The sequence below is a fragment of the Tiliqua scincoides genome, chromosome 2 (assembly GCF_035046505.1).
Source record: "Tiliqua scincoides isolate rTilSci1 chromosome 2, rTilSci1.hap2, whole genome shotgun sequence".
NCBI lineage: Eukaryota > Metazoa > Chordata > Lepidosauria > Squamata > Scincidae > Tiliqua > Tiliqua scincoides.
This window is the reverse complement of record NC_089822.1, coordinates 63,466,354-63,488,352: the sequence shown is the minus strand read 5'-3', so window position 1 is coordinate 63,488,352 and position 21,999 is coordinate 63,466,354. Positions and strand designations below refer to the sequence as shown.

Below are 21,999 nucleotides of genomic sequence, written 5' to 3'. Positions count from 1 at the left end.
GCTGCATCTGTAATTGGCTGACACCAAACTGCTTCATATGATCAGGCATGCGGGAGGCCTGATGAGGCAAAGATGCCCATATAGCCTGTATGTGCAGTGGCATTCCTAGAAGGGATCAAGGGGCAAATGTTGTGGAGTGCCATGCCTGCAGGAGTGGCACCCCTTCCTCTCCCTCCGCCACCACCGTCTTCCTCAGCCCCCATACAGAGGCCTTCGGAACACCAGGGAGTCCGTGCGCAGCCTCCCCAGCCCTCCAAAGGCCTTCCAAAGGCCTAAAATGTCACTTCTGGTTTTTGTCCGGTGCAGTACATGCAATTGCCGCTGATAATAGCTATCTTTAAAACTGTTCATAGCATTAAAGTCAGTAAAATTGGAATTTAGCCTTTGTCATGCATGCTCTGGTAACTTCCAGATCGGATTACTGTGATATGTTCTATGCCTTTGAAGACTGGAAAGTTTTACCTTGTCCAGAATGAGACAGCCTGTTTGTTAAATTGGATCTGATTGCAAAGTGCTTATTGTGCCTGTTTTGCATGAACTTGAGAGGCTCCCAGTTAATTTCCAGGCACAAGTCAAAGTTCAGGTGTTAGTTTGAAGCCTAAAGGAACTGGGCCCAGGCTTCTGGAAAAAATATCTGCTCCCAAATGAACTTCCCTGTTTGCTGAGATGATCCGAGGGGACTCTGCTCGGTAGCTAACCTCGGTAGCTGAGGCTAGGCTGATGATGGTAGGGAGAAGGCCCCTTTTCAGATTGATAGTCCCTGTTGTGAAACTCCATGCCCAAAGTAAATCTGCCTGATTTCCTCCTGGTCTCTTAAAGATTGGTTAAGATAAGTTTTTTCCCCTGTAGAGTCAGTTTGGTGGCTGTGTATTTCTATTTCCATTGTTGAGTTTGGGTGCAGAGTGTTTTAAGATTATTTTTTTATTTGGGGGTTGGGGCCATAACTCAGAGGTGGAAGGCATACTATACATGCAGAAGGTCCCAGGTTCAATCTCTGTCATCTCCAGATAGGTCCAGGCCTCTGGAGAGCTGCTGCCCTTTACTGCACTAGATAAATCAGTGGTCTAACAAGGCAGCTTCTTACGTTGATCTGCCTTGGAGGTGCTTGATGGATGGCTGGGTTGTATATAAATTTAACACATAAGTGATATTCAGAATGTGATATGAAGCACAGATGTTTTCTTAATGCTTCATTAAGATGTTTAGAAGTTTGTCTTGTGAAATATGTGATAATATAAATGCTAGCACAAAGAAGTAACAGTATAAATGAAACCCAGCATGTCTCTGTTGGCAACTTTTGCTCATCATTGCTAGAAGCAGAAGAGTGCATGCTGTCTATTCATTAGAGCTGCGGTTTTCAAACTCGCAGGGAGTTTGAATCCTGCAGTAAGTCTTTGTGGGTATGTGGGGGAGGGAGCAGTGCGATCCCCAGGATCCCCGCAGCCAGGGACGGCTGCTGCAGGGACTGGAGGGTGCACCCCAGTCCCTGCAGCCCAGTAAAAAGGGAATGTGGAGCGATCGCGCACCGCTTCCGGTTTAGCAAGTGCACCAAGCCCCTGCAGCCCCCCTGAGCAGCGCGATCCTGGGGATCGCGCCGCTGCCTCCTCCCTGCCTCCTGGCTGCCCCCACCCCTTAAGGGGAAAGGGACCAGGACCCTCAGGCTGGGGCATCGCGACGCACCAGTTTGAATACCACTGCTTTAGAGGATTGACAGATTCTCAAACCAAAATATTTGACAGGGTTCTCCTGTGGTCTTTCAGACAGCAACTGCACAGTTTTCTAACACTGCACCATACTTCAATTTAATCTAAATATTAATTTATTGAAGTATGATGTAACTTTGATTATATTTGTAAATGTTTTTCCAAATGTGGAAATGGTTGGGAGCACATTGAAAGAATGACGAAGGTCAGGCTGTATAGAATTGTGGGATATCAACATGTAACCTTTCTACTTTCTTCTCTTCAAATAAACACATGAATTATACTGCTGTTTTACTGCTGCCAAAGTATACTCCCTAATATTTTATCTTCCTGTTATCCAAAAATCAGTTTAGAATCAACCTTTTCTATATTAGGCATTTGATTACTCATCAGGGAATAGTGTCCAAATTCATTAACTGTCACATCATTTTTAGGAGCTTTAAAAAAAATTGTAAACAGTCTAGGTGTCTATAATGTTTACAGCCTTGAAGTGGTGCTTGGCAGCCTGAAAAATTATAGAATGTAATTGAATTTTGTAAGTTTGTGTTCAGATTCTGTGCAGAAAGCTTTCAGAACGGATAACCTTTGTTAATACAACTGTACAAAGTCTTTAAGCTTTAAATACAATAAGTTAAAGTATTCAAGTCGATAACAGCTGCTTCTGTTCCCACAGTGTTGCAGGAGGGGAACTCTTTGATTTTTTAGCTGAAAAAGAATCTCTAACAGAAGAGGAAGCTACAGAATTTCTCAAGCAAATCCTTAATGGTGTTAACTATCTGCACTCTCTGCAAATTGCACACTTTGATCTCAAGGTACGTTGGATAGACTTTAAACTTAAGCTTACTATGTGAAGCAGCCCTTTGACCTTGGATATCCCAGATAAATTCCCCAGTCATAATGTAAATCAGGAGTTTACAAACTTTTTGGCAGGAGGGCCACATCATCTGCCTGACCCTGTGTCGGGGACTGGGCAAAAAAGAATTAATTTACATTTAAAATTTGAATCAATTTACACAAATTTACGTAAATGAATAAACTAGAGATGGAATTTATATGAATGAATAAAGGTCTTGCAATAGCTCAAGGTCTATAAAAGGCCTTGCACAAAGCAAGGCTGGCCTTACCTTCACTGCCGCTGCTGCTTCACAGACATGAAACAGCAAGTAGTGGAGGGAGCCCTCAGCCTGCAGCTCACACAAGAGGTCTCTCATGCTGAGAGCAGTCGTGTCAGGCTAGCGCGGGCTCCAGCAAGTCTCTGGAGGGCCAGGGGTTCGTTGCAGCCTAGGGGCGCCCCGCAGGCCAAATTGGGGGTTCCTGGGCTGGGATTTGGGCACCTCTGATATAAATTATTGTTCCAAAGAGGAGGACATGGCAGCTATGTGCTTACAGTTTCTGTAGAAAATACTGATGTTACCAATGGCTTGGCTTCCTTTTGTGCTTTCCCGTTATAATGATTCTTAGACAGCTTCATGTGCGTTCTCCTCATCCTGTGTATGACAAGAATGGATGTTTTTATTTTAACAACAATCCATAGTTCCCTGTTCCCATAGTTCCCATTGCCAGTACCAGACTGCTGAATGCCTTGGGTTAAAGCAGGGGTGTCCAAACATTTTGACAAGAGGGCCACATCATCTCTCTGACATTGTCAGGGGCAGGGAAAAAGAGAATTAATTTACATTTAAAATTTGAATAAATTTACATAAATGAATATATTGGAGCTAGAACTTATATGGCTGAATGAAGGGTCTTGCAGTAACTTAAAGCCTATAAAGGCACAAAGCAAAGCCAGCCTTTCCTTTGTTGCTGCATCACAGATGTGAGGCAACAAATAGTGGAGGGAGCCCTCATCCCACAGCTCACACGAGAGATTGTACAGTCGCCCTCATGCTAAGAGCAGTTGCGTTGGGCCAGCACGGGCTCCACCAAGTCTTCAGAGGGCCAGAGGCTCATTGGAGACTGGGGGCTCCCAGAGGGCTGGATTGGGAGTCCCAGTGGGCCGCAAGTGGCCCCTGGACCAGGGTTTGGGAACCCCGGGTTAAAGCCTTGCACTGAGACACCCATGGTTCTCCGTCCCTGCCACCAATACTGTGGGTTCAGGAGTCAGCTCAGCTAGGTGAACTCCCTGATGGGTATAGGTCTCAGCTAGTGCCCTACCTGGCTAACCCCTAAAAACATAAGAAGAGGCTGCTGGAGCAAAACAAAAACCCATCTAGTCCAGCTTCCTGTATCCCACAGTGGCCCACCAGATACCTCAAGAAGCCCCTGAGAGTTTTTCATTTAAACCGTGGTTTGTTAACCAATAAGAATTAAAATAAACCAGGCTATAGTCTGATATTCTGATTTATTACAGTTGGTTATCTGACTCCAGTTCCCTGAGCTGTAATATGTGGATTGTTTGTTGAAATGAAAGAAGCACTCGCTCTTCTCACATGAGGAAGAGAGAGAAGAATTTATGAGCGCAAAGCTGTCCAAGGCCCAGACCAAACAAGAAACTGTTCCATGGGAAAAATACATCTGCAAGTCACATCCATGCGTTACCACCTGCATGGGATCTGCAAACACATGTTTACTCCACCTGGGAGTTTATTTGTGGAAAAAACTGCACTGGTCTCTCCTTCGTCATTGCCAATCATCAGCAAACGTAATGGTTCTACATGTATCCCAGCACCACTTGCCAGCTGAAAGGGGGGCTGTATCCCCTGAGGGATTGCCCTCTGAGGGCAGTAAACCTCTTTCTACTGCTGGATTCATGTGCTTTTTTGCTAAATGTCATTATCCATTGAGATAGAATCCAGAGGCGCCACCCATTCTGGTAAAGTAGAAGCTCGTTTTACCATCTGGATTGTAGATGTCAATGCTGATGGTTGTACTATAGTTCAGGAATCACATTTCCTCACTTTAGTTAGGATTTGGTTTCCCTCTACCTGTGTCCATCATCATAGGTACTCCCTATGGGACAACATGGTATGGAGATGAGGTCATTGTAGCTGCTGCAGCTCCAGTCCTCACACTTACCTACCAGGCAGCATATGGGCCCAGAGAGCTACTATTGGCTACAGTATCCATGCTACCTTTGGAGAGGATAGCATTTGAGTGTAACATGATCCTCATTTCAACAGTGACTCAAGCTTCAGCAAATATATAATTTACTGCAAGTGCGTATAAAGTACAGCTAGGAGCATGTATTCCGTTGGTTCAGAGTGCCACACCGGTGTTTTTGCGCAGCAACTGTAATGTGTAAAGTTGTGCTTATATTTTGTTCTGTCTTAATATTGGGCTTCTAAATACCATTTTCGTATGTATTTTTGCTACTTGAATATTGACTTTTGCTAGCCTTCATGTTTCATTTTGCTTTAGAGGAGAACCACAGGCATTTCGGGGAGGGAGTGGATGGTGCTTCAGAGCGCATGATTTTCACTCTTCTGAAAGAAATTCTTAAATTGCTGCAGGCTTTGCAACTATTCTCACACAGATGTTGTTTTTTCTTTCAAAGCCTGAGAACATAATGCTGCTAGATAGAAATGTACCAAAACCTCGTATCAAGATCATTGACTTTGGCTTGGCTCACAAAATAGACTTCAGTAATGAGTTTAAGAACATTTTTGGAACACCTGAATTTGTTGGTGAGTACTTTTGCTTGCTTGTTTTTGCTGCTGTGGAATGTTTGGAATGACTGTGTCAATTGGCTATAGCCAATTAACAAATTCTCATAAGTTCAGCTTGCTTCTCCTATGTGTCCATACTGAAGTTGGAGACATTTACTGAAAAAACTATCCCGTTTGCATAGCAAAACAATGCTTTTGGCATTATACAGTATGCATGTTTCCAGATATCTCCTCTGCGAATGTACTTTAGGGCAAATAAATTCCCTAAATAGTTGAAGATAACTGACCTGAAAAACTCCAGTTTAACTGTTCACATCCATTGTAGAACTCTGTGGGAGAAAGAGTTACAGACTCGCCACAGACCACTTTCTGATAAGAATGTAGCAGAGTGATACAAAGTAGGTGATAGTCCACACACACACACACACACACACACACACACAACACATATGGAGAGAGATAACCTAATTATTAAAAAAGATGAAAACCCGCTGTATATCTCTTAAGAAGGGGAAGAAAAGGCATCTAAACAACTAAATTCAGTGAGCAGCAATTATTGAAAGTAAATCATTTTCTTAGAAGTAGAAACTTTCCCTAGTAAGCAAGAAGTAACTTCCTACTTAGTAGGAAGTAAGGAGGCATTAAAGAGATGAACATTGTGAGTACAAAAATAGAAACTCTGTAAAGAGAAAAGCTGTTAGCAGCAGTCTGTGCTTTGAAGAAAAGGAACAGCTCGTTTAACAGACTACACAGTGAAGGAAAAAGAATTGTTTAAAAAATTAAATCCATAAAAGACTGTTCATATACCTTCTAAACAGCAGTGAGGAGGCAAAGTGAGTTCAATTCCGTTACCAGGCACTAAAATTAACTAATATTTTAATCCAATAAAGACTGACATAAAGGTGTGTGAAAGAGGTAAAAAAAGTTCCTAAAATAAACTGAACAGTTACTTGGAAATATGTTAGAATACCAGTGACCATGTCGAAGGTTTATAGTGAAGGGAAATTTAATGAAATACTTTATAAGTGTGTACTCTTAAAAAGTGGTAGAAATCTAAGCCATCTTACAGAAAGGGGATATAAAGCAACAGGGGGTCATAAGCAAAAACCTCAAGTACTTTTGAAATGAAGGCACCAGGCATTAGCAACCCAAGCAGATATAAAGATTGAGTGGGTGGACTTTATCCTAACATGGAAGAAAGAAATAAAACTGCTGTGTTGTCATTTCAGCTGTGTTGACAATGAAGATAGCTAATTGTATAGAAAGTCTGTACAAGGGACTAAGAGCCCAATCCTGTCCAACTTTCCAGCTCCAGTGCAGTCGCAGTGCAGACCTGACGAGGTCTCTGTGACTGCCTCCCCACCACAGGATGCAGTGCATGCCCCATTGGCACAGCTGCACCAGCACTGATTGGGCCTTGAGGCAGTAATGGCTGTTTCTATATTAATATTCTTAAATAAATTTCATTTTTACAACAGAAATGCAAGATATAAATAAATTACATTGAGGGGTCAGATGGTTAAGGAATCTGTCAAGGGGCCACCTCCCTCAGAGGGTTCACCAGGCTGATTTCTCAGTGCCCATTGGTGCCATCATTCTATGCAATGTAGTTTTTCAAATATAGAGGATGATGTCCCATGACATAAGAAATCTATCTTCATTGATTGTTCCAGCTTAATCAGTATTTTAAGTGTTCTGTGTTTTATGTGTATTATTTTAAATAACTAGGGGCGCAATCCAGAGAGGCCCTTGGGCTGACGTAAGTTCCTTGAGAGGAAGCTGGGCCGGTGCTCCAAGAAGCCCTGGCCCAGCAGGCTGATGGAAGCCTCCATACCAGCTTCCTCCTCAAGTCTTGCGTCAGCCCGGCTGGGCTGATGCAAGGACAAAATGTAGGCGGGGAGGAGGTGGGAGGGAGGTGTTCCTGGGGGGGAGGGCAGTCAGTGGGTGTGCAGGCGGGGAGTGGGAGGCGGAGCTGAGATCCAGCAGTTATGCCGGATCCCAACCCCTTCCCTGGGGAGAATGGAGCGGCTCCAAGAGGTGGCACAAGTCCGAGGAAACCCATAGGGGCCAGCAGCCCTTACCCGGGGTAAGGGGAAAAGTTTCCCCTTGCCTCTGACTGAGCCGGTTATGGCCACAATTCTGCACTGGATACAGCGCAAGCCTCTTGGCTTGCCTGTTCCAGCACAGGATAGGATTGTGCCCATAGTTCTATTTAATTTGTTGTTAGAGAATGGGTGGCATGTACAGTAATAAATTAGGTGCAGAATGGATCTGGAGCCCCACTTTTCTAAACAGATGCAATTTGTTTAGTTGATGGATCGTTCCAGTTGCAAAATTTTGGTTTTTCTGATGGTTTTTTCTTAAACACTTTCCTTTAGAATGTGGTGTTTATAGGTAAGGAAAGAGAGGTTTGTTATACAATGTCAATTAGATTGCTACATATGACATATTACATTGTCTTGCTGCTTTGTTGGTGTACCAAAATCTACTACTTTATTCTTTAGCTCCTGAAATAGTGAACTATGAGCCACTGGGTCTTGAGGCAGACATGTGGTAAGTTCTGAATGTTTCTGGCACTTTGCTTGCAATTTTGCTATGTGTATTTGAATTGACAAACCCTTTTTTAAAATCTACTTCCTACTTTTTCTTTCAGGAGTATTGGTGTCATAACTTATATTCTGTAAGTACTAAAAATGTAAATCATTTTATTTACTTTCCACAATATTAACCCCACAAACTAATAATTAGAGCCATGCATTCATCCAGATTCAAAGAGTTTTTAAAGTCAAAACTTTTTCAAATGGTTGTATATAAATTTTAGAACATGTATTTCAGTATTGATTGACAAAGCGCACTATACAGTTGCCCTTATTGTCAATATTTCTGGTTTATTGTGAATATAGGTGGAGCCTCTTCCGTATCTGCTGATTCTGCATCTTTGGATCTGGCTTAGCACAGGTCTTTGTTGGAACTGGAACAGCCCTGGAACTTTGTTGGGCCCAGCTTGGCCCAACCTCCAGAAACTGGAAGTTGCATCCTAAATTGGCCTAAATGACCCTAAAGACCATTCTGAAGCCTGCAAAGACCGTGTGCCTCCGGACAGCTTAAAGAGGCAAAAACTGCAGTTTTGATTATCTGTGGTTTTCGGTATCTGCGAGGGGTCCGAGAACAGATCCCCCATGGATCCTGAGGCCCCACCTGTATAGTGCATGTTTGGAACAATGAACGCATCACATTGCATAGTGATGCAATGCATAGTGTAGCCCTCTGGGATTTTTAAAAATTAAATTACATCCTTTAGAGGAGTGATAACCTATCACTGATAGGGATAAGTGCACAGAGAGGTAATTTTAACCCTTTTGTGAAACACGTTGCACCCCCAAAGGGAAGCTTCTGTTGGCACCAATAGAAGCTACCTTACTGAAGCTAATATTTTCTGGAGCACAGTTTTCTTCAGGACCATAATGTGGCAGGAAAGTGTTCCCCCCCCCCCCCTGCGATTTTAACTTTAGAAAAAGTATGTGCGTGTATAGGCACATATTTCCATGCATTCAGGATTAATGTTCAAAAGAAGTAGTACATTCTGGAAGAAGCAATTAGTTACTATGAGAATCCTTGTTTAGGTTATTCAGTCATGTTTTCAGATCCAAATCTTTAAAGCCAAATCTTCGTAAACTTAATAGATATTCTGACCAATCTTTGTTTTAACAGGCTGAGTGGTGCATCACCATTTCTTGGAGAGACAAAACAAGAAACATTAGCCAATGTTTCTGCAGTGAACTATGACTTTGAGGAGGAATTCTTCAATAACACCAGTGCTCTAGCTAAAGATTTTATAAGAAGGCTTCTAATTAAGGATCCAAAGTAAGTTTCTTCCAGGGTTTTTGTGATATCAAATGCAGGATAATGGGAATTGCTGATAATTATCCTTTGCTCTTTTTTGATGTGGAGGTTTCCCCAACCTTGTTGGCGCTGGCTTCACCAAGTCATCTCCTGCATTCAGTTCAGATGCAAATTAACTTATGATGGTCCATATTACTTTAGCATATTTTGCATGCTGTATTACTGTGTAATAGTAGCAGGGGCGATGCCAGTGATGGGGTCTTGCAGTTCATGTACTATGCCTCTACAGCCTCAGAGTCCATGAGGATGAACTATCCCTACTAAAACAGAAACACAGTATTGCATTGACTGTGTCTTACTACTCATCTACAACTTATATTGTAGCTACTATTTCCAGGGCCATCTACAGTAGCATGGGGGTGTGAAGGAAGGACTAGCCCCATTGACCATGGAGGAAAACAAGGAAATGCTTGTGTGGGCACATCCTCATTTCCCCTCCCACCCCACTAACCATTGGCATTGCATGCTCCCAAGTGAGAGATGCCGCCACTTGGAAGCAAACCAAATGTACATGCTGTGTGCACTGCCTCCTTTTCTACTTTCTGAGGAGAAAGAAGTGTTACAGCATGCCATCATCACCATCAGTGGAGCAGCAGCCTTGAATGGAAGGAGAACAAGGGGAAAGAAAACTGGGGGAAAGTGGGCCACACCCACACTGGGCTCAGACAGTTCCAGTTCCAACCTGAAGAGTTGTAAGCCCTATGTAAGAGCTACCTCTACATTAAAGAACGCTTTTTTTCCTTTAAAAGGAAAAGAATGACAATTCAAGACAGCTTGCAACACCCCTGGATCAAGGTTTGTATGTAACGCATAATTATAATGCATAACTGCATTCTCTCTGTATGCTCTGTTGCTCACAATTGTGACCTTTTGTTTTACATTGTTTCCGATTTTGCAGATCCCTGAAACAAAAGTTAGAATAGTTAAAGCCTTCCTATTGAATTAGGGCTTTGGCTGTCCAAGTTGGAAGGTTGCTCCAGCTATAGACTTTAAATAGTGTTTTGACAATGCACATGCCAAGGATATACACAGTCAGTACCGAAGCAAGGAATTGCACTGTAGAGGGTTGTCATCTAAGTATAACCTTCTGACAGGCTTGTAGACTTTCTTTTTTGCTTCCTTACCTCTCCTATACTCACTGACTGCTTCTTCTGTCTCTTACCGCTCCCCAAAATGGTCTATGGATCTGCATTCTCCTTTCTCCTTCAAGCTTTTAAGGGAACATCCTTGGATATTTAATTTTGCCATTCCCTCACCTACATACTCTTCTTTCTCTCACCCCTTCCAAGCTCTTAAAAGGACATTATTAATTACGGAGGTGTTGTTGTTGTCATTAATTGGAGTAACAGGGGGTGTGACCCCTGCCTGCTTCGCGTACCTCTTCTCAGCATCCAGCATCACCACTGTGGTTTCCTCTAATCATGGCTGCAAAGGGAATGCTGAGCTCCCAGTATTTCTTCTGCAGTTTATTAGAGGAAGAAGAGGAGACTGGGTACCAAGGAAGCGAGGTAAGTCTCCCTCTCACACAGGAAGAGGTTTAAGCCTATCTGGACTCCATGGAATCCAGGGACAGTCTGTCCAGGGGCAGTGTCCATGAAAACTTCATATCAGGTGATGGGTTTGGGCAGGTTAGGGCATTGAGTATCCTCTGCCAACTTACCACCTACCCCAGTTTATCACCTGACATGAAGTTTTCAACTTGCATCAAGGACCGGCTGCCCCTACCCATACTGTACATGTTCAGGACTGTTCACCATTTTCTGCTGATGCTGTTTCTACTTTATTCCATTATTATGGAAGAAAATTGCCCTCTTAAATAGGGCATGGACATATGTATGGTCTCTTTTAACCCTATTTATATTTCTTATGGGCAAAATTCCCTTTTATAAGTTGTTTTTTGCTACAGCTCCCAACTTATAAAGGGGACCCCTGTATGCAGTGAAGGAACTTTTGAAATGTAGACAAACCATTTAACCTTTATTTTTGTTGACTGGTTTAGCATAATTTTGCCCTCTTCTTCGTCTGTCTCCCTCGTGTCAATGTCTAGATTGAAAGGACCTTGGGGCAGGGATGTGTCTTCTCACTCAGTATAAAGTACTATATATGTGGATGATGTCTTATGATAATAAGTGCCACAAGGACTATAAGTTACTGTCTTTTTTCATATGTAGTTAGTTTGAGCAACAGTGATTAAATCAGGGTGGGGGGATTGCCTCATCGCATTATCTATAAATGAATCCACACATTTCCTGGCAAACCAACTTTTCAAATACTTCTGGTTTCAGAGCAAAGGAAATACATCTAGGTGCTAGGCAGTGCAGGTCAGTCCTCCTTATTCGTGGGTTCAGGGCCCCAACTCGGGCCCCAACCCACATCAGGGGGGCTGACCTGTACCTCCTGAACACTACCAGATGAGTCTTTAGGTTGTGTCTTTAGGAGGTGGTCTGAGATGCAGGAAGGCCATGCACAGCCTCCTTGCATCTCAGAAAGTCTCCTAGAGGCCTTCGAACACACTTCTGTTCTTTGTGAAAATCAGAAGTGTGTTTCTAAGCTCTCTTAGGGGCCTTCTGAGGCTCAGGGAAGCCTCGTACAGCCTCTTGAGGCCAACCCCTGGATGTGGGTGAATGCCCCCCCATAGATTCAATTATCCACTGGTTTTTGTATTGTGGGGAGTTCCAGAATGGATCCCTTGTGGATACCAAGGGCTGACTGTTTCTGTCATTTGTCTCCAGCACTATAAAAAATAACACTTTGAAATGTTAAATTTTATTTCCTACAGCCTAAGGATACCCTTCAAGCACTTAGTAGAAAAGCATCTGCAGTAAATATGGAGAAATTCAAAAAGTTTGCAGCAAGGAGGAAATGGAAAGTAAGGTCAATTATTTTGTAACACTATTGTATATAGTATGAGTATAAATAACAATTTGTATTTTCATGTTAAAGCTGTTGAGAATTTGGCCTTAAATAATTTGAATTTAAGGTAATAAAAATTTAATAATTTAATAATTATTTGGTTAGGTCCTAAGCCTCTGGCATGTTTAACTTTTAAAGTTAAATTGGTAGTGAAGGGCAGCTATTAATTAGTGGAGGAGTACATAAGCCCTGGAAGGAAGGAGTTTCCTGCAAGTTGTAAGAAGAGAAAGATACATGTGATATTAACAGAAGAATGTAATAATTATAATGGTGTAATAATTATGAGAAGGGAAAGAAATACTTCTTCACACCGTGCATAATCAGCCTGTAGAGTTTATTGCCACAAGATGTGGTGATGACCACTTACATAAATGTATTTAAAACGAGATTGGATGATTTCATGGAGAACAGGTCTATCAATGGCTGCTAATCATGATGGTGATACCTCCAAGCCAGCAGCAGTATGTCTCTGTGAGCAATGGTGGAAGAGACTTATGCCTTTCTTTCCTGCTTGTGGGCTTCCCAGAGTTAACTGGTGAGACACTGGAAGTAGAAAATCCTGAAAGAAGAGGCTAACAAAAACTGTATGTGAGAAAGAGAGAGAGAGAGAGAGAGACTTTAGTGCTATAAAATATACATTTGAGTGAGTTGATGTGATTTTTGTTTTGAATGTGATAAACCACCGCACTAGTGTATTTTTTGTGTGGAAAAAATACATTGGGTGCCTTGCAGTGCTGTGCAGTAGAAACATAGTAATATAGATGATTTTACTCCTTGGTGAATATCCTTGATTGTGAATAGTAATAAATGAGTATTTCCCCAATGACAGCTCATAGTTAAGAGAGTTTTTTTGTGTATGGAAGATTTACCAAAGGGATAATGTTTGAAAGAAGGAAACTGAGGCAGAGAGATGTTTTTTGCAGGATTTGGAGCAACTTTGGGGGCCACAGGGGAAGTCCATACATGCTCTGTCTAATCTTATACAGAATCAACATTTTGGCTGCATGGCTGTATTGTTTGCTTCCACTGTGTTGTACCTGTATATTTTTAAGTAACATTTATTGTAGATACATCAGAATTCTCCAGTACATTCACATGAAGCAAACTATATTCTGTAGCACTAACCCTGGACTTGGCAATCTTTAGGAAAATGGAGAGCATATAACAATATTATCACTTTATGTTGAATTTGCTATATAAAAATATGGGTGCTGAGTCTTAAATTTGTATTTAAGAATCTTAAATTTGTATTTGCATAGAAATTTATCTTAACTGATATGAGTACTAGCAGTCCTATAATACTGCCTTCAAAACTCAATTTTATGAGAAATCTTCCTTCTTGTAACCTAAGTTTTCACACAGTTATTCTTGTCTTCTCTTATAATAGCAATCTGTGCGCTTAATATCATTATGCCAAAGGTTATCGAGATCCTTTTTGTCCAGAAGTAACATGAGCGTGGCTAGGAGTGATGACACCCTGGTAAGTACGCACTTACGTATTTAAGAAATTTATAACCTGCTAATCTCCTTGTTGAAAAGGAACCAGCTGGCTTACAACCTTAATAAAACATTTAAAAAGTTAATACAGTCAATATAAAAACACAAGGCATTGAAACAACCTAGTAGGCAGCAGAAATATTTTTCAAGGAGCAAATGCAATACAGAACAAATGTCTCCTAAAGTGAGAGGGTTTGCAATAGATTTGGCTTCAAAGCTCTGGAGACTACTTTTACGTATAGTAGGGGTATTGCTCAAATCTGTGTTCCCATGATCGATGCAAACATGTGCATTGCCCTGAGGAATCTACCCTTCAACCATCCACTCTTTACGGGGAGACAAGCGTGGGGGACTTCTCCAGGGTGTTCCCTGGTATCTGCGGTTTCAATTAATCACAGGGGGTCCCAGAACAGAACCCCCCATGGATACTAGGGCATGCCTGTAGGTAGATTATCTTTTTGACATTAGACACTTGAGAATCTACTTGAAGGTCCATCAGTTCACAATACTTCACCTTACAGTTTACTGTGCACTTTAGGCAATACCTTCCACAGAGCTTAAATAGTAGTTATGAGCACTGAACAAACATTTTTCTTGTGAATTTAAAAGGCTTAGGCATCAAAAATTCTGCAGAGTGCTGCCCTAATCGGTCTTATTCTCTTTGTCCCTCTGCTAACTTCCACATATTTGTAAACACGAATTGATGTGCTGTTCCTTTTTGTGCTGAATCAGTTATCTTAACTTGGCTGAACCTACTTTTCAGTAGAAAGGGCAATTGCTGTCTTGTGCTGCTGTGGTTTAAAAACATAAATAAACTCAAGATATGACTAAATGAAGCACTGTTCTATGTGGTGGTGTTGATTACTAACTCTTGGGGAACATATGCTGTGTGCTGCTGTTCTTACACTGATGTTGCTTTTTAAAAAATTATAGGATGCTGATGGAGAGCAAAGTTTTCTTATATCATATAGTGATTTAATGTGTGCAGGTGCAGAAAAAGGAGATATCTCATTAAAATCCCCCCCAATACTTTAGCAGTCACATAGCAAACAGCCCAATCGTATCCAACCTCTCCGACACCGATGCAGTGGCACCAATATGGGCTACGCTGCATCCTATAGTAGAAATTGTAAAGCTGGGGATCTCCTCAGGGTAAGGGGACAGTCATCCCTTTACCGTGGGGAAAGCCCAAGCTGATGCAGTTGGACAGGTCGGACCTGGACCTGCTAAATATGTGACCTGGAAAGCATACGTGTTAGCATATGTGGCCCCCCCTCCCAGGCCATTGCACCACCTCCCCTGCACTGCTTGGAGCAGCCTTTACCTGCTCCGGTGTACGCTTCTGAATCTGGTGCCAGCGAGATGGCACAGGACTTTCGACCAGCGCCACTAACTTCTGCACTGTCACAACATGCTTACAACATGCTGCAACAGCAGAGCACTTGCTCCACCAGTGCATAAAATCAATAAGAAACCCCGCTGAATCAGACCAAAGGCTCATCTCATCCAACTTCCTGTATCTCATAGTGGCCCACCAAAGGCCTCAAAAAGCAGAGGTGCAATAGTATTGTGCTAAAAATTACAATATAGTTGTGTGATAATTTTATTTACTTTATACCCTCACAAGTGGAGTTGTTTTCTTCTACGCTGATAATCCCTTTTCTCTTGTCTTTTCCCTCCTGTCCCCATTTATACTTCCTTTTTGGTTAATTTATGAGGATGAGGAAGATTCATTTGTGATGAAGGCCATCATTCATGCCATCAATGATGACAATGTTCCTGGTCTCCAGCATCTCTTAGGATCTTTGACTAATTATGATGTCAATCAACCCAACAAGGTATGTTATAGTTGTCTAGTTACTTATTAACTAAATTCATAATAATTCATAGATACTTTTTACTGTCCCTCATTTTTTATATTTTATGTTTTGGATTCATTTCTATGTGTAGTGCTACATTTTTTGGCTAGTTTAAATTTCCCTCTATTCCCTTGTACTTATAGTTATCCTGTTATATTTCTGCTAACTGGTTGTTTGGATTGCCTTTGATAGTGATTTTGCACAGCTTTTCACCATCAGAGTGAGAAAGTACATATCTGAAAGTATGTATTTTGCAAAAGTCTAGCAAATTTTAGTGTGTAATTCAATCTTCTGTCCTAAAAGCACATGAGACCAGCACTCAGTTCTTAACTGTTTGCTCTTTGCAGCATGGGACACCTCCATTTCTGATTGCTGCTGGGTGCGGCAATATCCAGATGCTTCAGTTATTCCTAAAGCGGGGTGCCCACATTGATGTCCAGGATAAGGTGAGGGCATGGCTTGGTTGGTGCTGATAGCTAAGTGTGGTCTGTCTTTGTGGTCTTTTTTTAGCAGAAAACAAGCAGGTTGTGCATTTTTTACATTATTGAATAAACACTCAGGGCCCAATCTTATCCAACTTTCCAGCTCTGGTGCAATCGCAGTACAGCCATGAGGTAAGGGAACAAGAGTTCCCATACATTGAGGAGGCCTCTCTGATTGCCTCCCCACCATAGGATGCAGTGCACACCCCATTAGCACAGCTACACCGGCACTGGAAAGTTAGATAGGATTGGGCCCTCAGTTATTTTCATCCAGTGTACTGTAAGTACTTTGCAGGTGTGCTACAGGAGTTTGGAGAAGGATCATTTATTAGTAGGGCTAGTAGGGAAGGTGTGCCTCCCACTGGCAGCACGGTATGCCTTGTCAATTGTCAAAAATCTGATGGTGTGCCTTGACAATTTTTGTGCCTTGTCAGTGTGCCGAGAGAGGTTGAAAATGACTGCTCTAGATTGAGAATGATCTGTGGTCGAATAATTCACATTCTAAATATGGCCATAAATGACTGTATAGTCACCCTTTTTAAGCAGTTTCATTAGTAAGAGTAACTAATAGGCATATTAATTCATTTGACTTAAGCCGGTGAATGGTTCCTTTAAAACAAAAAACAAAAAAAACTGAAAGCATTTCCTGCACTGGAAAATCACTTTATTCAATTTTGTTGTTTAAAATACTGCACTATACTAATATGCTGTAATTGTCTGAGCCGCAGTTATTTAAATTCATAACCGTCAAGACAGAGGTTTTGGTAAAATTAAAGGTATTTTAATTTGTGATAGAAAATGGATGCTTCTTCACATTAACGAAGCAGTGCTAAAATATCAAGGTATTAAAATGCTGGAGGAGTTCCTTTTGTGTTCAGTCTGTTTCTGTCTACATTATTAACCAAGAACAGGATCTAAAATGCTGTGTAGAGAAATTTTGTGTGTGCGCACATTTGGGCATTGAAAGCTGCCGCCTCCAATCAGAGCCTTAACGAGACATTCTACAACTCAAGAGGCTTTCAAGAGCATCCTATGGCGACATGTTAAGAGATCAGAAGAGGGAATTACGAATGCTCTAGTCTGCCCACAGACATACTAGTGGATGTGTATAGACCTTTCTGGCTCCTGTTTTGTGTTTGAATCTCATTATTTCTGCAAAATTTGTTCATGGTTTTGTTGACTACTATTATCAACTGTTTTGGACAGGCAGGATCTAATGCAGTCTATTGGGCATCTCGTCATGGTCATGTAGAAACTCTGAAATTTCTCCATGTAAATAAATGCCCTGTGGATGCAAGAGACAAGGTAAAAACAAAAAAAAAAACAACTCAAACACCTTCTTTTTAAGCATTTTTTTAACTTCATAGTGTTCATTATCCAGTCTAGGATTAGATATGATTGCTAGGATTTAGAGCAAGCTATGCTGCAACAAATATTTTTCCCGTTTTCCAGTTCTATCTTACGTATTATGTTAACAGTGATTTTTGTTATGGCCTTAAAAGTTGGGGTATAACATAAATATAAATAGAAAGGAACTAACACATTGACAAAGCATTCAATACATCAGGCAAAAACAGCTTATATGCCAAAAGTTTCAAAATCCAAATTAAAACACTTTTAAAAACTGTGCCACAGTTTTCATTCTTTAGAGTATGTCAGCAAAGGTGGGGGGAGGAAGGAAAATTGTATAGATATGGGAAAGTCACAAAAATTCTTCTTCTGATGAAGAAGTTATATGCAGGTGATCTGAAACAGCAGTTCAACAGAAGCCTGGAAACAGTTTTTTGTTTCACCATTTAATAAATACCAAAAGTGACTAGAGATAAAAGCCCCAGTATGAGGCAGTTTAACAGATGCAGATGCAGAAAAAGACCCCAATACAGTAATTGGCACCCTAGCAGATTTGAAGACATAATGGAATAGGGAAGTTTTAACTTTACTACAGAAAGTCATCAAACAGGAAGAAGATAATGAACTTATCTGGACTGGCCGCAGTTTTTGAATACTTTTTAAAAGACAGCCTTGTGTAGGGTGAAGTTGCAGTAATTCAAACAGAACTCACCTTGAGCATGAGTCAGCATGGAGAGATATGACTTCCATAACAATAGACTTAGCTGGCATTCTGTCCAAAACGGTCACTTCTGGCTACAGCTAAGTATCCAGGTTGAATTTTTGATCCAGAGCTAATTTCAGATCAAAAATAATTTTAGAATACCTCTTTTCTAAATAATAATATTATTAAGTCCACGAAGCAGGTTTACATAGAGAAAGAATTACAACCAAGATCCTAGTGACTGGAAGTACCTCACTTTACCTGGATTCATCTTGTTTGTCCTCCTCCAGTTCATTACGGACCTCCACCACCAATTCAAGACTTCCAAAGCTTCCCAATCTTCCCAAAGATTAAAAAGATAAGCAGAACTGGGTGTCATCTGCATATTTATACAATACCAAAGATAATATCTCCCCAGCAGGTTCATATAGATGTTTAAGCAGCATCAGGATGAGATAGAATTACATAGGCCAAAGGGTCAAACAGCCATCCCCAGCACCACCATTTGAATTTTTATTTAGATAACAGCATATGTAAACAACAATCAAAGAACATAAGCACCCAGCTTTTCTTTAGTTTTGTTGAGCAGCCAAAACCCTCATAATGAACTCATTGACAGTGAAAACTCAGGAAAAAATTGTCCATTGAAAAATTGCCTATAAGAAGTATCTCACAAACAGGGTGTCATGAGAAGTAATGCTTAATGTGGTTGTCTTCTAAATATAGTCTGGAGAAACTGCCCTCCATGTAGCATCTCGGTACGGTCATGTTGATGTGGTTCAGTACCTGTGTAGCATTGGATCAAATCCAGATTTTCAAGATAAGGTGAGTAATGAGGGGTAAGCTTTATTCCTCTGTTCAGCAGGATATTTCTTACAAATCTGTGTTAGGTTTTAATGGTTGTGTATTTTTTTTTAAAAAAAGTGCAATGCTATGCTATACACTTGATTTCTGTGGGACTTACTTCCAGATCCGATCAGTGTATATAGGACTGCAGCCTTGATAAACTGGAACTATTCAAGTTCAAAAGCAATTTACCTATGAATAGTAGCTACTCCAGTGCAACAGATAAAGAAGGCTATTAGCTTCAATTGTCTGCTTGTGGATGTCCCAAAGGCAGCTGTTGGGGGGCTGTGGGGAAACAGGATGCTAGACTAGACTGGCCTTAGGCCCAATCCAGCAGTGCTGCTCTTATGTAACTTCTCATTAACACATAAAATAGACTTTAAAAACAACTGCTAAACATGTTTTGTGTGCGCGATTGTGTACCTGCAACCAGTAGGCTTGTCAACTTTTCAACTAGCCTCTATAGCTGTATTTTTTTTAATAGCAACTTGATCTGCCTGCATTTGTAGGTGATGATTCTTATCTCTGTGCTGTGAAACACTTAACCTTCTGATTTCTGTAGATCATGCTTCAGTTTAAGGCAGAGGTCTCTAAACTTTTCAGCCAAGCGGGCCACATCAAATATCTGGCATGGTGTCAAGGGCCGGAAAAATAAATTTTAATTTTAAAATTTAAATACATTAGAAAACCTCAGAAAGCCTAAGGCTCAAAAAGTCAGTTCTGGTTTTACAGGACATCCAGGAAGTGATCCAGGAAGTGATGCCTTTAGAAGGCATTCTGAGGAGGCTTTAGAAGGCTGCATTTAGAAGGCTGTGGGAAACAGGATGCTAGACTGGCCTTAGGCCCAATCCAGCAGTGCTGCTCTTATGTAACTACTCATTAACACATAAAATAGACTTTAAAAACAACTAAAAACTAGTTAATGCAATGTTTTGTGTGTGTGCAATTGTGTACCTGCAACCAGTAGGCTTGCCAACTTTTCAACTAGCCTCTATAGCTGTATTTTTTTTAATAGCAACTTGATCTGCCTGCATTTGTAGGTGGTGATTCTTATCTCTGTGCTGTGAAACACTTAACCTTCTGATTTCTGTAGATCATGCTTCAGTTTAAGGCGGGGTCTCTAAACTTTTTGGCCAGCGGGCCACATCAAATATCTGGCATGGTGTCAAGGGCCGGAAAAATAAATTTTAAATTTTAAAATTTAAATACATTAGAAAACCTCAGAAAGCCTAAGGCTCAAAAAGTCAGTTCTGGTTTTACAGGACATCCAGGAAGTGATGCCTTTAGAAGGCATTCTGAGGGGAGGCGCATGGCCTCTCTGGCCCTCAGAACACCCTCCAGACACAACTGGAGCACAGCTCTGGTTACATTTGGTGGAGTGGGCCAGAGGCTTGCAGGAGACTAGAGGCTTGTTGTGGGCCACATATGGCCACCAGGCCAGGGTTTAGAGACCCCTGGTTTAAGTCATTAGAGCTGTCTTTTTCTGGGCAGTTGACAACCCTGTTGAGCAATCCTAACTCGGAGCCCTCAGACATGCAGAGAAACATACTTGTGAACTAATCACAAATATACCCAGCACCAATTTCATCTTTTGCAGCTGCACTACTGTTGTCTGCTGCTATCTTTTAAAAAAGTAATAAGTGAGTTATTTCATCATTCACTTCCTCATCCATCGGAAACCTTCTTTTAAATTACTGCCTGTTGTAATTGGCTAGTTAACACTTTATTTCCATGGTTGTGTCTGTCCTGGGATTGTTGGGACTTCTCATGTGTATACACAAATTATTGAGCTGGCCCTAAGTGTGATTTCTGCAGTACATATTCAGAAAATACAATAGTTGGACAGTTCTTTTTTCAATGATTCTCCCTAACCTATCCTATTCATAACTGTGCTGGATAGGATGTTTATGAGATTTAATAGCCTAATTGAGGAACTTTCAGATATGCTCTCTTCCTGGTAGAGGAGCAGAAACAGCTAATTTCCTGCATGATATACTGGTTTACCGTTTAATCATGGTCGCATAGTAGTAATTATATCCTTTAAGAATTTATGCATACAGGTCCAACCTTGTTATACATGGATTTTTTATACATGAATTTGATTCCCCACAAATGGCTACTGTAAATGAGAATGAATGTGCTGATCCCTGGAGAAGGGGAAAAATGCACCCCTTTAAAATGCTTTTCTTACTGCTGTAGAGATCTTTATCTCAACGTGATGAGAAGGGCCCTTTAAATTAAAGGAAAACAGTACAATAGTTAGAGGGCAGCCAGCTGACAATCCATCAATCATTCTCTCTCCAACTGACCCCCTCCCTTCCCCCCTGAACAGTGAAAGAAAGATGATCCTTTCTAAGGGCCTGGAGAGAGACTGTTTGTTGGATTGTCGTCTTAATGACTCTATCTTAACATCACAAAGGTCAGCAAGGCTGTTTTTAAATCACCAGAGCAAAGAGACTTTGGCCCAAATCCTAACCAACTTTCCAGTACTGGCATAGCTGTGCCAATGGGACATGTGCTGCATCCTGTAGTTGAGTGGCACTCATGGAAGCCTGCTCAAAGTAAGGGAATGTTTGTTTCCTTACCTCAGAGCTACATTGCTGTTATGTTGGTACTGGAAATTGGGTTCAAATTGTGCCCTTAGTTTTTTAAATTGATTTCCTATAGTGCAATTTTTGCCATCCATGTGAGTTCTGGGAACGGAACCCATGCAAATAATGAGATTCAACCTGTATTACCTTTGTGGGAATGTTATCATACATTTAAAAAAACAAGAGGTTTTTAGTAATATTCAGGTTAGACTGGAACAATACAGTTCATGCCTCATTATCCACTGTGGAGGTCAGTTCGGGAACTCCTAGTGGTTTAAAAAAAACAGTGGATACTAAATCAGTGGGAAAATAGCTTTAAGGACCCACTTCCAAGTTTCTTGCTCCTCTACTGTAGCTCCAGAATGCCTTGATATAGACACTTATGCCACATTCATCCACTAGATGGGGTGATTAACGCAATCTGATGGAATGAAATTATAATTATTTAACAGTGCAAAGATAGGAAATTGATTTTGGTGCTTTCTTTCCTTGTTACAAGGCATTTAAAGATGGATCTCAGTATCAGTGGTACTGATATCAAGTACCA

General features: G+C 41.1%; 1 protein-coding gene across 2 annotated transcripts in view; it reads left to right on the top strand.

The window, feature by feature from the left end:
* DAPK1 (death associated protein kinase 1) overlaps window positions 1-21,999 on the top strand; it is a 94,288-nt gene that overhangs the window by 46,355 nt on the left and 25,934 nt on the right. The window contains exons 4-15 of one of the 2 annotated variants that reach the window (XR_010793682.1): window positions 2,377-2,515; window positions 5,197-5,326; window positions 7,813-7,861; window positions 7,962-7,988; window positions 9,020-9,172; window positions 9,961-10,006; window positions 11,991-12,080; window positions 13,512-13,604; window positions 15,340-15,459; window positions 15,828-15,926; window positions 17,173-17,267; window positions 18,742-18,811. Coding sequence is in view for 1 of the 2 variants with exons in the window: in XM_066613647.1 (XP_066469744.1) it covers window positions 2,377-2,515; window positions 5,197-5,326; window positions 7,813-7,861; window positions 7,962-7,988; window positions 9,020-9,172; window positions 9,961-10,006; window positions 11,991-12,080; window positions 13,512-13,604; window positions 15,340-15,459; window positions 15,828-15,926; window positions 17,169-17,267; window positions 18,742-18,840 (1,144 nt within the window). In the remaining variant the exon portion in view is untranslated. Of the gene's footprint in view, window positions 1-2,376; window positions 2,516-5,196; window positions 5,327-7,812; window positions 7,862-7,961; window positions 7,989-9,019; window positions 9,173-9,960; window positions 10,007-11,990; window positions 12,081-13,511; window positions 13,605-15,339; window positions 15,460-15,827; window positions 15,927-17,168; window positions 17,268-18,741; window positions 18,841-21,999 lie in introns of those variants that run through there. The other variant, XM_066613647.1, reaches the window with a different exon arrangement.